We start from the raw sequence: 16,821 nt of genomic DNA on the forward strand, positions 1-16,821 counted from the left end.
TCAATGATGAATAAGGAACTTATTTTTAATGGTATTTATAGATCTTCCTACTTTATCAAAAAACTTTTAAAATTGCCCTTTTTTATATACAAAACACAAATTTACACATGTTATTTGGGTTTATTAGGTTCTAGTTATTTTTGTAGGGTACAAAATTTGTTATGAAGTATGTTTTTTTATGAAAACAATTTCTCAATTATTTAATTTTTAAAAATAGAAAATAGCAAATTTGTAAAAATATTGAGAAAATGGCAGTTTTGAGGAATAGTTAGTTAAAATGTCACTTTGAACAATAATCCCGGAAAAATGCTATTTAACCATACTATAGCGTAAAAAAAAAAGTTCTATATTGTATCTTCTATAATACTATCGATAAGAGTATATTGTATAGTGTTTTCATAAAATGTAACATTTTCTTCTATGAAATTGTAATACTCTTATAATATATATCACTTCCATTTTTGTTATTATGTCATTATCCATAGAGATCTGAATTTAAATTTTGAATTTTATACTTTTGAAATATTCATCAATTATAAGGGGCAAAAGAGATATTATAGATACTGTCAATTTACAAAAACCTTATACCACTAATTAATATACGAATATAGGTGATAAAATCCAGCTTTTGAAATTGGTCTCCAAATCTTTAAAAAGATCTTTACGCTACTGTGAGGTCATTGTCACAATTTCTGTGCTATGACAATCCAACAACGACCTTGCTGTTAACTCTACAAAATTACAAACACATGATTCTTGATAGCAACAGTGAATTCCTCACTTGTAGCACTAGCTTTAGGCCATCGGAATATCTTAGATGGTATTTTAGGGTAAGATTTTTTTAAGAAAACATGTTATACAAATTACCGTTACAAAGTTACAACCAACAATTCCTCTTGGACTATCCCAAGAGAGAGCAATGAACTGATATAAAGCCCCATGTGTAACAAGTAAATAGTTTTGTAAATTTTGTTAGGGCACCTCGAAAGGGAGGTTGTTAGTGAAGTTCATAAGTTTATTGTGGACAAAAAATAAATCAAAATGAACAATTAAAATCACAAGGAAAAGCGACGTTGATTTGGGGATTTAAGCATTTCGTTTAAGGCAGCACGACGTCGCTGGTCCTTGTGATTCTCATTTTTCGACTTAACAGAGATCGATTAACGATCCTAAACGGTTGTTAAATCCTCTGTTAGAAGATTTGATTTGACGACATGTTCAATCTGGCTCAGTCAACAGAAGATGGTAATTTAAAAATAACGTCAACGAGAAGTCTATGATTTTAATAGTTACAATAGAAATCGAAGATTAAAAAGACCAAAATTTGTAAGTTCAAAATTTAAATAATAAAATATCAATGTCGTATAAGTTTGCTCCAATGAAACATATTTGAACTAGATGACCTCGACTATTGTAATAAAGAAACATTAAGTAAGATCTTACGTCATGCACATAGGTTAGTTTTATTTTATTATTACCCTTTTTATCTTTGCATTCACTATTGTTTGTGTTTAGAGTTTTATATAAGTATTAGAAATATAGTTTGTGGGAATAATATCGACTACATAAAGCAAAGATGTTAACAAAATACATAAAATGTTGAGATGCATATTATTTTGAGATTCCAAATCAAAATTTTAAATGCTTAGATTCATGGTTGATTTGATTAAAATAGTAGTTAATTACATGCACTTACAATAATTATTATTATATAAGTTTGTAAAGAATATGGCATAATTAGTCAGTGTATCACACATGTTCTAATTTAATAGCATATATATAACTTAAACAACTAAAGCTAATTTTTTTGTACAGAACACAAAATATTTAAAAGATCAGTTCACCTAGAATCAATTATGAATTTGCCCCTTTTTAGAGTAATTTTTTGGATTCGCCATTTTTCATAAAAAAATTTAGTTTTACTATTTTCAGGTTACAAAATGTGATTAAACATGAGTTTTACTCGTTATGTTTGACTTTAGTCGGTTATATTTGTTTTTAGATTTTAATATTTACTATTAACTATGTATTTTAGCAAAAATATAAAATCATAAATATAGATATTTCTAAATGACAAATCCAAAAGGTTGTAACAAAAGTGACATGCATAAAGTTTTCCTAAGAATCCCAGTAAACTATTATCTCCACACAATTAAAATGGTTGGTCCCATTTATTGATAAGTTCTCATGAAATTGATAGAGATGTGTATATATGGTGGCCAATGGCACGAGAGGTGTGTGTGGGTGGGGGTACATTTTTACTTTAGAAAATTTGGACAACAACATGCAACATAAACGTGCCTACACTCATCAATTCTCTAGAAAAAAACAACAAAAATAATTAAGCGTAACAACATTATTTCCTTCTTTATAGTTAGCCAAAAAACATATTCTTTAATAGGTATCATCATTAGCCTTCTATTTTTTTTTTTTCAACAAAACAAACTGAGATGAGCTCAAATGAGTCAACTGGAGCGACAGTTATTTATAAACTTGACAAGATACAAACTGTAACAAACTTTTCATGCTAAGGTATCCGTTTTTACATTTAAATTCTTTAGAATAAGAGATAAATAAATTTCAATTTTTTCCTATTAATGTTGATATCATAACGCTGGTCACTCGGAAGGAGAAGACACATCTTCACCAATTTTGAACAGTCATTAAGGAACATAACATCTCTGTAATTATGGTCAATCATGCATCTCATCGCCCACACCAGAGGTTCTATTTCAGTTTAGAGAGGTGTTAGACTTCAGCAGATATTTGAAGCTCCGATAATCGTCGAAGAATTCTGAGCGTGATGACAGAACCATCCTTCTCCTGTATACATATATGTATTCTTTCAAGAGCTTCATGTTCAAGATCAGTTTTTTACTAGGAGATGTAAAAAAATAAGGATAGGATAGAAGAAGGATTATCACAAACTTTTCCCTTTTTGTTAATAGCTATGCTCATGAGTTATGTTCTCTCGATGGTGAAATATGAACTTTGTCAATAGCGATATATATTTTTATATATAAATATTAAAAAATCTTTGATTTTGTATATCAAATATGTTTATCTTAAAGATAAGTAAATGATTCAAGAATTCTCTAATAATTATTTATTTTAATTTGTAACAAAAATATTGTATATAATAATATTTTATCAATATATATTTATTTAGGTGTATACACTTGTAGATTTAGAAATAAATTTATATGTACCTAAATCTACGTATAAATTTAGGTGTCAGCCTGATATAGAGATTTTATTAATAGTGTTTCTAATGCCAACCAAAATAAAAGAGACATAAATTTCAAGAAATGCACATTTTTTATACCATATTTCAAAAATATTCTTTCTCTTTAAAAATATGAAATCTACCTTATATAAAAGGCATGTCTTAGCATATCTTAAGGTAAGAGATGCTTAAGAGACCTCCATTAATGAGATGCTTAAGGTAAGTATGCAATACAGAATGTCCCAATTTTTGAAAATTGCAGATTAGTGATACAAAGCCTGATATATAAACAGTTGAACAATATATTTTTAAAAAGAGACACATCAAAACTAACATTTTTAAACTTTTCCAGAAAATAAATACTCTCCATTTTTACGAAATATAAAATCATTTTCAGAATTTTAATTAGTCTCATTTTCTAATTTATATATATAGTTTAAAGCGCTATCTTTTAATATAGATAGATTCAGAGTCTAAGACATAATGATTGGGCGTATTATAGCGCGATGCTACTAAAATATCCTTGTAGTGATTTTTTTGCTTAAAATGAATAAATTTAGAACAAATAATCCATTGCTGCAAAGTTAACTGACAACCCAACTTTGGAAATAATGGGAAATCTTGAAAGCACTAAAAATAGTAAAAAACAAAGAATTGAAAGAGACGAGACAAAAATTGTCCTATATATAGAAACACAATAATTTATAATTTATCAATGCACAATAACCTCAGAATTAGAAGACATCTAAGATTGTTCAAGAGGCATTTACAACAGAGAATTCAACTACTAAAACATGTGTTCAAGATGTGTTACAATTTCAAAATTTTCATACAAATAAATGGATCCACTTTCTTATTTTTCCTTAAACTTATTTAAGCACTCGAAAAGTGTAGTCAGTGTCATTGGATTCTATAGTATTTGACATAGGAAAGTGATTTTTTTATTTATAAATTGTCATATAAACTTTGTGTCTCATATATTCATAATATCTAAATTGTGAGATACCACAAAATAAAATGTTAGGATTGAACAGATTTCAAAACTATATCCACGATATATTATAGTCGGATCACCTCATTTATATTCTTCTTCACACCAAAATACTTACATTAGATAATTTTTTCATTACTGCAAAAAAGTTTTAAAAATGTAAAAGTATCTGGTATCACCATAAAATAATTTCAAAGCTAAACTAGTTTTTATTTACTAACAATCTGAATAATTATCTTTCAAGTCACCACTTCTTGGTTATAACTTTACATTATTACAAAAGTATATTTAAATGCAACTGTTGGATGAACCATTGCAATTTGCAACATTTAGTTTATTTTCGAACTATTGTATGAATCGTCGCAATCTTATGCCACTGTTGAGGTAATCCATGGATGGTAACATGAAGAATGAGATAATTTCTACTTTAGTCGTAAAGTAGCGACTACACTAAGAAAATTCATCTCATTATATAATAATATATTTTATTATACAAATTTTCATTAAACATAATTTTGATTATATAATTTTTGTCATTATGCGATTTTGCATTGTTATTATGCAATTATACAGTAATACATTTTAGGTAATTCTGATACGAAAGCAACTCTTTTACCACTAGACTACGTTAATATATTATTTCACACACTAGATGAATTATCCATTTTTTCGATATTAAAAAGCTTTTGATATCTTCCCTACTTTAACCGTATGTAACTATGTACATACAAAGAAGATTCTCTTATCTTTTAGTAAGATAAACTCATAATAAAGTTGCATCCCACTTGACAAGAATCAATTCTACTAGTTACCCACATGCAATAAGAAGAACCACCAAACTCAGTTACAACAAACAAGAAATAGACACAAAATACAACAAACATACTTCTTAATGCATGTTTTCTCCCACTAGGTAGGACACTGGAAGCACACTAAGAGCAAAACATCATTAGAATCCAAACAAGGCTCTGTTATTATTATGTAAAAAGTAAACGAGAAAGAGACTAGTCTAGTCTTCACACCACAAAGCACAATCAATGTTTAGAAGGATCAAGAACTTGACCCATGAACAAGACAACTCCACTCTTGTCTTCCCTCACCGTGAACAGGAATGGATGGTCAGCTACGAAATCCGGGTTCCTCCTCAAACATTGGGGCACTATGATGGCAACCGAAACGGCTGCAGCTTCGGTTCCCTCTTCATCCACCTCAATGCAAGCTTTATGAAGGATGCTTGAGACCAACAGGTTATTACCGTTGGAAGGCAAATCAATCATCTCAAGTAAACTACCTCCAGAACTAAAAGGCAAAGTCAGCCCCATATCTTTCAAAACATCTGAAGCTTCAAACTCAAAAGAGAAGTTAAACTTTGGAATTCTGAATGCATCTACTGAGACACGGTGGAGTGGTATATGGCTATCAAGAAATCCTGGTTCGGAGCTTATCTTCTCAAGCAAAGCAGCTAATCCATCTTTATCATTAGGAAGATAGATGTACATAGAGAACTGACGTTGATCCTCTACATAAGGAAGGCGTAAAACTTGGAAACCATCATAGCCTCTTAGATATTGGTCCTCGTAGTTGGTCATGAACGGGACTTTCACCGTGTTACCATCAAGAAGATAAAAATCGTTATCTTTTGTCAAATTTGCATCAAATTTGATACTCCATGCTGCTTTAAAGTACACTGCATTGGCTAGAACTAGTATGCTCTCACGAATGGTCTCGATAATCTCGCTAGAATTGCGTGAAAGAATATCTTTGATTAGTCCATTGGTGTGTACTTCAGCCCATGTATTCACCTCATCAATCACTTCCTCAGGCTACATGATAAAAGAATAAAACAGTTGACACATCATTCCTCAAAACTGATGTCATGTATCCTTAAGAAACTAAAGAAGTCAGCCATGAATGGGGTTCAACCACACACACACACACACTTATATATATACATATATATATATATATATATATATATATATATATATATATATAATTGAGGTGGCTCTCTTGTATGCATTATAAACATCTTAATAAAAAGAATATGTGGGTTTTCTTATTTTTCTAGAGATATATAATGTTCTAAAAGGCGGTCTAAACGGCCGTCTAGGCCAGCTAAGCGTTTTGATGGCCGCTTCAACAGCCGAAAAGTTCATAAACATTGTTGCAACGCATTGTTTCTATTTTTTAATCAATTTTCGAGTATAAATATTTATTTTTATAAGTTTTACCTTTGTATATGTAGTATTATTGTCATAAAACATTCATACGTTATAAAAAAAACTGTAAATTATTTGATATGAATTAAATAAATGTTCTTATATTTGTTAATTATTTATTATTTATTGTTTTCTAATAGATATTTATATGTATATATATATATCAAATCTTTAATCTAATTGTCTTAATTGCTTAAAATCATTTAGACTCCGGTTAAGCATCATAGACGTTAGACGTCAGTCCTTAAAAATAAAATTTCCAAGCGATGTTTTGAACATTTTATATACGTTTAAGTTTTGGCCCATAATAATACACTATGGTTATAAAATCAAAGCAAAAAACTTTAAAAAAAAGTTTAACCCATAATGAAAAAAGTTACCTTGGTTGCAAAGTCAACTTGACTACAAGAAGCCTTATAAGAGTTCTCCAAAAGCTCCTTAAAAGAAGCCTTCAAAGAAACAGACTTATCGATCCATACACCGTTAACCGCGGCTAAGCGCAAATCACTTCTCTCGGTGCCCTCCTCGGTGATCTTGGCTAAGACCGAGTTGAGGTGATCCGTTGACGGTGACATAAGGAATGAGAGGATTTGTTCTCTTGTAATGGAACTTGAACCAGCTGCGATGAGACTGAGCAAAACGTTGATCGACGTCGGTGAGAAGACAAGATTGGAGCCATTGGCAACGGTTTCAATAACTTGCTTAGCTAGTTTTACCACAACGTCGTTTTGTTTCTCGATTGATTTTGCTAACTCCATCTTAGAGGTGGGGATGAATGGATCTAACTTCTGAATATTATTTGATTGTTTTAAATACACTTTTCTTGCCCAAAATAAAAGAATACATTTGACTCATCAGCACCCCAACAAACACATACGCATTAAACTTTGTTTTAAATTGTTTTATGTATAAATGTCTACATATATTGTTTATCAAAATCGAGAAATGGAGTTAGAAAAATCAATCGAGAATGTGTCTACCGCCGATTGATACTTTTAACTCCTAACGTGGATAACATTATTTTTGTGCACATGGATAATAGTATAATAGTATTAAACCAGACCGATAGATGAACCAGACAAACATATGGATTACGGTTTAATATGGTCCGACCGGATAAACGAAGAATTTGTCGTGTTGATAAAATTTTACTTTTTTTTTTCCGCAACAAACAAGCTTTCATTAAGAATAAAGAGTTGTTACAGAGACATTATACAGAATTACGTGACACAATTATTATATACGCAGATGTATGTGCCAACCACTAAGAGAAATACAGCAGAAGGGATTTTGACGATGATTTCCTAAGAGTAGTCTTACTCGCTAATCGATCATAAGATCGATTATTTTCCAACTTCATATTTGATTTCTCTTTGATACGATTTGTATGCAGCTTTTTGTGGCTGAACATTATTTTTACAAATCGTAGCTTTAAACCTGATGTATCCAAACATAATTCTGAAAAGTAGGCACTGTAGCACAAAAATTTCCGTACCAAGGTCTTTTTCAAAAGACTCGACTTCGTAATTTTCTTCGAAATAAGCATAATAAGCTTTACCAGTATAGTAGTTCCGACGTTGGTATCCGTTGAATAGACCGCTTTATCCAATATGGTTCTACGTGGAAAACAAAGTAGATGTAGTGTAGCCATTGATGATTTTATTGATCTGAATCCAAGTATGGATGCATTAGTAGCGTTGGCAATGGCTATGAGACACCTTGCCCAGAAATTGTGTTCAAGTTTCTTTCCCACGTTAGTTTTGAAACATTGCCGTGTGAACTTGGCTACTCCATCATTGATGGTCATAACATGGGATGACTTCAAAACATATACAAACATTAATACAGTGAATTGGTTGAATTGGCATATCCCATAACACATTGATGCACCGTGATGCGGTTCTCTCTCTTGGATGACAACTTCGATCATGTAGTGACAGAACCACGACACTATCTTTCTTCCTAGTACAAAAACAACACCAAGGTTATGGGATTTCACTTAATCATTTAAAATCATTTAAATATAGTTTGCGAATTTTAATTTATATGTTATCAAAATTAAGAACCACAATTATCTCATATATATTAAAAGATAAGTACATTTGTGATTTGGGTCGGGTCAATTTAAAAAATTTAACCCGGAAATTATAATTGGATACTTTAAAATCGGATGTTTAATTGGATTTTGATATAAATCTAATACCTCCCCAGCAGATTACATTATTTACATTTCTAATTTTGGATTTATGCAAAGCCCTCAAAAAGATAAATTCTTACTAATACCCTTTCCATTATACCCTTTTGCAAAAAATACCCTATTTTTGGCCATTTTTATTTTTGTCCTTTCTTAATTTTTAATGGTCATTTTATCCCTAGTTAAATGAAAAATCAATTATTCCCGCCAAATATTTTTCCGCCAAAACTTTTCCCCCCATAATTTTATTCCCGCAAGGGATTTTTCTTGGATTAAAAAATTCATAAGGTTTTTAAAGGGTATTAAAAGTAAATTTTAAAGGATTTACAAGGATTTTTGAATGGTTTAAAAAACATTTACAAGGTTTTTCAAAAAGTATTAAAAAGATTTACAAGGGTTTTAAAATAGTTTTAAGAGTTTATAAGGATTTTTAAAAGGATCCACAATGGTTTTTGATGAGATCATGACCAGTCCACTTGAACCACACGAAGACGAGGAGCAGCTTGAAGCCAAGACCACACGTCAACCAAACTCGCCAGTTTCAGAACAGTCGTCCATTCTCAACCCGGCCACTATTAGATCAATCCAGGCACCAATCCGCACAAACCCGCCTGTTTTGGAACCATTGGCCATTCGCAAACCGGCCACGAAGAACATATTGTATTGGAGGAAGCATTGATCATTCCAGCAGGTCCTCTAACAAGATAAAGATCTAAGAAGTTCAACCAAGCCATCAATGGATTTCTAAAGGAGCTAAACAAGAATCAAGAAGACGTGGTTCACTCCTCACTCATAGTGATCACGACTCAAGAGGTTCGGTAAAGAGTTAAGTGTTGCTTATGCACTCTTTTTCCCCTGTCAAGTTTTGTCCCAATGGGTTTTCTTAACAAGGTTTTAAATGAGGCCTAAGTAACATTTTCAAGCCCCTTTATCAGCCGAATTCGTGGTCCAAGGAATACTCACAAAGCCTTGGCCCATTTTCCCTTTTCTCTTCAAACTTTGCATTTATTGCTTTTGTTATTTCCAAGACTCTTTGCATGAGCTTGTATGAGTGTAGACTTGTGCATGCTCTTGCATGTTTTTCTTCTCTTCCCTCCTCTCCTTCGTCCTCCCTCTCTATATAAACTCAATGTAGCTCTCATTTGCAAGGATCAAACATTTTAATCAAAAGCTCTATGTTTTACTTGTTTGATCCAAAACGTTTGTAGTATCTTTTCAACTTGTTTTCTTCTTAATTTGTAATATCTAAGTTGGATCTAAGCTTGTAGGATAAGAGTTTTTCATCACTCTTGGAAGTACATCTAATTCCCCCTTTCATTCCGCTGCATCCACTCGGTCTCGTCGTCATTCCGCTGCTTTGTTCGAGATCAATCCATTGTTCACCATCAACCACACCATTTCAAGTTCAAAACCAACAAAGTGGTCCTTGGAGCATAGATCCACGTCCAGGAGTCTATCAGTTTTTAACGGGGTTTAGAAGTTTATAGGGGGTTTTTAAAGAGTCTACAAGGGTTTTCAAAACTTTACAAGGATTTTTAAATGGTTCTGAGATTATTTACAAGGGTTTTAAATGGTTTTTAAAGTAATTTATAAGAGTTTTAAATGGTTTTTGAAGTTTATAAGAGGTTTTAAAGGGTTTACAAAGGGTTTTAATTGTTTTTAAAGATTTACAATAATTTTTGAAAGAACTTTATATTATAATTTGTATCTTATGTATGTTTTCAAATTCTAAATTTGCAATTATTACAAAATTTTCTAAAATTAAAAATTTTAATTTTATTTAATTTTAAAAAAAATATTTTTTCCTAAAAAACCCAACTTAAGATCCTACCAATAAACACATCTCAAAACCAAAAAAAAATGATAACTCTTAACCTTAACTTTTTCAAATTTAATAATAAATTTTTATGAAAATAGACACCAAGGGAGTGTATTTCTACAAAAAGGTAACCAAAAAACATTATTTTTGCAAATTCCCCTCAAAACAATATATTAAAAACAATTATTCTTCTTTTTCATATTTATTTGATCTTAATTTTAATTTATTATATTACAATTTATGATACAAATGTATAATAAAATTCAACATTTTTTTAAAAAATATGTTGCATTTTGAATTTTTCAATGCGCGAATATATTTCTCGATTGAAAAAACGTGTATGTACAGCGTCTCACATCCGCTAAAATTCTATTTTTGTGATAATTCATATCATTATAAATAAGACTAACATGATTTGAATGAGCAGTAAACTTCATATATCATCCATCCTAATTTAAAAGTTTTATTTGGTATAATCGGTTTCCAAGTTTGAGAAAATTAAAATTTTTGAAAAGCTTCAAAATATTATCATAGTTAAAATTTAAAAATGTATAAAATATTATAAATATTAAAACCTTTAAAAGTTTTCATATTTGATAAAATTTCAAAATATTATAATTTTAATTCTCTTTATAAGTTTAAAATACTATGAATATTGTAACTTTTAAATGTTTCATATATTACAAATATGAAAACTCTTAAATGTTTCATAAATTACAAATATGAAAACTCTTAAAAGGTACAAATGTTATAAATATATTAAACAATTGATAATTATGCAACAGGTCAGAACATATATTAAAATCATAGATAATTTTGCAACGAGTCCTAACATGATACGCATCACTTAATTTTTACAACCAAATAGTTTCTAATACCTAATCTAATGTATATATGATTTCAAATTATATGGACGAATTATTCACTAAGTCAAATTTTTCGATGGTTTATACAAAACCTTTTTAACAAAATACATTATCCAAATATTGATTCAATCAAATTTAATACGAAATACGTTTTACCGATAAACTAATACCAAATATTGATTAAATGTAAATTATGGGTATTTCACGGGTTAGTTTGCTAAACTCAAGACTATAGAGAAACAAATTAAGAATAATATTTTATGAGTCAATTTGTTTCTGGTTGATCCGTAAAAAAAAATATTATTAGTATATAATTTTTGTAACACATGTCACGCGATAGTGGCTAAGACGACGTGCTAATCATCGGATCTTGCCAAATGTTTTCTTTAAACTTCACCCACGAACAAAAATATTGCATACAACTCCTGAAGCAAAATAACTTCATGAAATAGGGAAAAGAAGGGGTGAGTACTCAGTGAGAGAGGATCCTTTCCGCCCATTGGGAAATACGAAAAAAGAAACTACCTTTAAACCATACTTATCAATCACATAGAAAAAGACACAACAATCTACTACTCTGCAACAATGCGCAAAGCTCCACCTCAATACCAGGTTCGATCATCTCTCATGACCTTTTGAACCTATCTAGTTCCAGTGGCTAGGTTCGATCGTCAGCCTTTTATTGAGCTACAAAGAATCCATCAATTCAATGTAGACCATTTCCAGGCTCGATCATCTCTCATGACCTTTGAACCTATCAAGTTCCACTGGGCCCATTAGCCTTTTATTGAACTACAAAGAATGTGTCAATTCAATGCAGACCATTTCCACTTTCATAATCCTTAAAGATGGTAATCTCCTTTAACATATCATACCTTTTAAAGGAGTCTTTCCTAAGACATTATAACAATTATTTTAAAACATTCATCACTCATCAAATTATCAATTCCTGATTTTCAACACAACACTAGTTCACAAGCAAATTTAATCATATGTAAAAGAATCATAAAGTATCTATATATATAAAGTTAGCTTTTTTTCTCTTCTCATGATGCCACCTAAGCATCCACCTAAGCCACATTTTTGTTTAAACATTAAAATAAATTTAAAAGATTCATTTAGTGCATATTGATGTTACTTATTTAATTAATAGAAAGTTTATATAAATAAAAATAAATTATGTAAAAAAATGAAATGTTAAAATAAGAAAAACAATACTTTAATTTTTTATTAGTGGTAATAATATAATTCAACTTTCATTTTAAATTGATCATAATTTAATATTTTAAATATGTTACTGAGTTTTAGAATGGAAGTAAAATTTAAATTTATGGTAGACTAAAACAACATTTATGTAATTGTATATATAAAATTATAAAGAGGAAAAATAAAATGAAAGTGAAATATTAGTTTATAACATGATCAAAAAGAAAAAAAATGATATTTCATAAATTGAATCAAATGCTTTTAATCCAAATTTGAGTATTGAAAGATAATAATTAAAGAGAAAATAATTATAATATTTTTGAAAATCAATTAAAAATAATAATAAAATATCACTATATGAATAAAAAATTAACGAAACAAAATTATATACCTCTCCCGCGGAGCGCAGGTCAACTGCTAGTAACTTATAAGAGTAGAACATATAAATGAATTTATGCAGATCACACCCTCACCTTAGCCTTAAGATGCTACGGTCTAACACTGATTTCTAACTTGCATCTCCATCACCAATGCATAGCTTCTGCCCCATCCAACCTCATTACCAAAACAACAATAGAACTTGCATCATTGACTCTATAACGAACTGCCTCGGAAGCAAATGAATAACACAACAACTAACCGTCCAAATTCGAATCCCACCATTGAATATCGAGCGTGTAATATCATGAATAACTACACCAAGTTTCACCTTGATTGGAAAACTTATTAACCTCCAAAAGACGCCATGAATAACCGATCTTGGAATTGTAATTTAGGGTTTATTGGTTTACTTTGTAGTTACTTGCCTTGGAAGGAACACCCATAACTTCTTGAATTCAACTCAAAATAATGATCCGTCGAATCCTGCGCACTCTTGGCTTGGTGGTGATCAATCTCATCTCTTCACCCTGTCACACAAGCATCATCTCCGGCGCCAGCAAGCCTCCAAACATGCCTCCTCTAAATTGTTTGTCTTTTCTTTTTCCTTTTTCTTTTCCTCTTCTCCACCTCCGCCTACACCGGCTTTACTCTTCCATTACCATAGAAGCTTCTACACAGTCATGGCATGACTACACAGAGCCATTAGCAGCCTCCACCTCCTCCACCTCGTCCACAATAACTAGCTCTCTCTCCTCCCCACATCTCTGTTGTATATGGGCCACGAGGCCCCTCCACTGTTCTGCGACACGCTCGAGGACGCCTTGCATCGGGCGACCCGATACGTCGAAATGGAAGAAAAACAATACATAGTGTCCAAGAAGTACATGCCCCTCAAGCAGCCGACCGTAAAAAGCAAGGACAAGTACGTCGAACCCAGGCAGCACCGATAAGGGCTACGTCGTAGACGCTCGTAAGAGACCGACCTTGTCATATATGCTCAGCGATGCAGACCAACAGCCTCAGTTAAACGTTCTGACTCCCTAAACCGCCCCCACCCGACCGCAACAGGCCGAGCAAAACCACAACCTATAGTACGACCTTCACGAATTAACCGGACATTCTATAACTTCCTGTCGACATCTACAAAGTCTCTTGCTTAACAAGTACCTAAAGGGGACGTCAAGATCACCCTACAACAGTACAAAAGCGGTGGAAAACATGGTCAAGGAGGCCAGCGTGGCCGCGCCCGAGGTCGAGGCAACATTTAAAACCGCCTCAGCCGAGTAGGAGACGATCGCCAGGGGTCCAGAAACGGAAATGATGCCAGGTACGCGTAGAAGATCCCGAAGGCGGCCAAACAGTCAACTAAGACGACGACCACTTGCTCCCGGCTCCGGCTAGGCACCGAGCTAGGCACCTTATGATGTATAGCGAGCAGTATGAACGGGACGACTACCCTGACCCCCATAAGGGGAGGAGCCGACCATTTTTCACTGCTTGTAGGGACTCTGTGCGTTCAATAAAGGACTACGTCAAAGCCGGCGCGGCTGTCATTGGGCCTGCAAGCCTGAGCCGCACATCCCACCCATCAAATTTACTTTCAAAGATCTGATCAGAGTCATTTTTCCACACAATGACGCTCTCATCATCAAACTTCAGATCGGCGACACAATGACCTTCTCGTCAATGAACCAAGAACGGTTGGCTAATCCAGTCGTCGTGAAAAAGAAAAATAGGAAGGCACGGGTTTGACCTTAACAAAGCATGCCCCAAGGATAGTTACCCATTTCTAAGCATTGAGCGGCTCGTCGAGGCAAAAGCCAGCAAACGCACAAAGACGACCAGTAGAAGATGACATTTATTACCGATCAAGGTACCTATTGCTACAAGCTGATGCTGTTCGGCTAAAAGATTGCTGGTGCAACATACCTACGTCTCGTCAATAGAATGTTTGCCGAGAAATTAGGACAGGCAATGGAGGTCTATATCGACGACATGCTAATCAAATCTGAGAAAGCCGACGACCACGTCGTCCACCTCAAAAAGTGTTTCGACACTCTAAATTAATACAACATGAAATTAAACCCGGCCAAGTGCTCGTTTGGTGTTACCTCTGGGGAGTTCTTGGGCTATATCCTCACTAAGCGAGGAATCGAAGCCAACCCAAGCAGATAAAGGCGTTGATCGACATGTCGTTGCCTCGGAACAAGCGCAAAGTTCAACTCCTAACAGGTCGAATAGGCGTATTAAACAAGTTTATCTCTCACTCGACCGACAAAAGTTTGCTATTCTATCTCTCTCCAAGCCCGACGAAGGTGAAAAGCTCTACATGTACATTTTCGTCTGTAGCTCAGTAGTCAGCGGTGTCTAAGCTCTACATGTACATCGCGGCGAGTAGCTTCCAATATTATATGTCAGCAACACGCTAGATGGTACCGAGTTACGCTACCCGACATTAGACGAATTCGCATTCGCAGTCGTTATCATAGCGCATAAACTACGACCATATTTCAATCGCACACCGTCGCCGTGCTCACTTTCTCTAGACAAAGAACAAAGATGGAGAAAGCTTGCTTGAAACTCCAAAGTTTTCTCACTTTCTCTAGAACCCTCTTTTGCTTGTCTTGTCTCACCTACTTCCTCTACTTCTCTTAATGTCTCACACATTGTAATATATAGGAGTAGCATTGGATCAAGATCTCTTTTGTCCTTCTTCCTCATGTCATTTTTGTTTGGCCCATTTAAGGCGCACGTTAGTGTGGTTTTGTCAAACCAACAACAATTTTCCACCTTTTGACAAACACCACACACATCGAGACATTTACGGCATCGACGATATCAACCTCTGAAATTCTGAATAATACCCAACCTCATCTCTTTCTCATCTTGTGAAATAAACACCACCACCGGATCTTAATTTCCTCCGGCGATCTACTCCAACCGGTGATCAATCGCCTTTGTTCCCACTGGTCAATCTCCTCCCCTTTTCTCCACCAAGGTCATTCGTTCTCCACATGTAGAAGATGGAGATTCTTATTTGCCCATGATACAACTGGAATTGGAGGCTAAGTTCTGGTACCTCTGCATGTTCTCCGGCGAAGCCATGTATCACCTCCGGCGAAGCCATGTACCACCTCCGGCGAGCTTCTCTTCCATCTCCGACGAACGTCTCCTCCACCTCCGGCGAACGTCTTTGATCCCCACGGCCACCAAACGAATTTGCAAATCAAAGACATCATCGATTCATCTCTTAGCTTCCCCTATTGTTTGGTAAGCCATGAATCACCACAACTTTCACCATAAATTAGTTATGGATGCGTTTTACTCTGGTGGCCTTCTCCATCATCTTCTCCGGAGTTCTCCTTTGAGATCAACTTAGAGACATGTTCTTAGTCTCTTCCAATTAAACGTAGCTCGTGCGTCTTCCCAGGGTACCCCCTAATCTATTTCTCTTTCATGTAGCAACAATTAGAGATTAGATTTTCTAAATTTCCAGAAAAATAAAAACTCAAAGTTTCAATTTTGATGCCAATTCAGGGTAAGAGCTCCATCTCGTCTCGGGTAACTTTGGCCATCACTTCCTCTGAAAAAAAATTCCAGGTACATCTAATCTCTCTCGTCTCTCCTTGACACTTAGAAATTAGGATCTTCTGAAATTTCCAGAGATTTTTGAAGCCCTCTTAAATTTCAACCTGAAACTGTTTCAGGTTTCTCCAACTAGCTTCTCCTCCTTTTAAGGAATGGTTCTCCATGAACAGAAACTTCATCTGAAAAAATGTATATCTTTCAACATATTTTCAGAAAACCTTAAGAGATATATCCCTGAATAACTTCCTCCTTGAGAGATTCTTCAATCTTACAATATTATGATTCTCTCTGAAAATTTTTTTCGGTTTCTCCACCTGGAACTTGTAACTCC

General features: G+C 33.5%; 1 protein-coding gene across 1 annotated transcript; it reads right to left on the reverse strand.

The window, feature by feature from the left end:
* Window positions 1-5,024: 5,024 nt before the first annotated feature.
* LOC17888706 (serpin-Z3) lies at window positions 5,025-7,194 on the reverse strand. Its single transcript, XM_006294316.2, has 2 exons — window positions 6,817-7,194; window positions 5,025-6,040 (listed from the first exon to the last, which is right to left on the reverse strand). The coding sequence occupies exons 1-2, from the start codon at window positions 7,192-7,194 to the stop codon at window positions 5,252-5,254; spliced, it is 1,167 nt and encodes a 388-aa protein (XP_006294378.1). The 3' UTR covers window positions 5,025-5,251.
* Window positions 7,195-16,821: the final 9,627 nt, after the last annotated feature.

Source organism: Capsella rubella, unplaced genomic scaffold (assembly GCF_000375325.1).
Source record: "Capsella rubella cultivar Monte Gargano unplaced genomic scaffold, Caprub1_0 scaffold_4, whole genome shotgun sequence".
NCBI classification, from domain to species: Eukaryota; Viridiplantae; Streptophyta; class Magnoliopsida; order Brassicales; family Brassicaceae; genus Capsella; species Capsella rubella.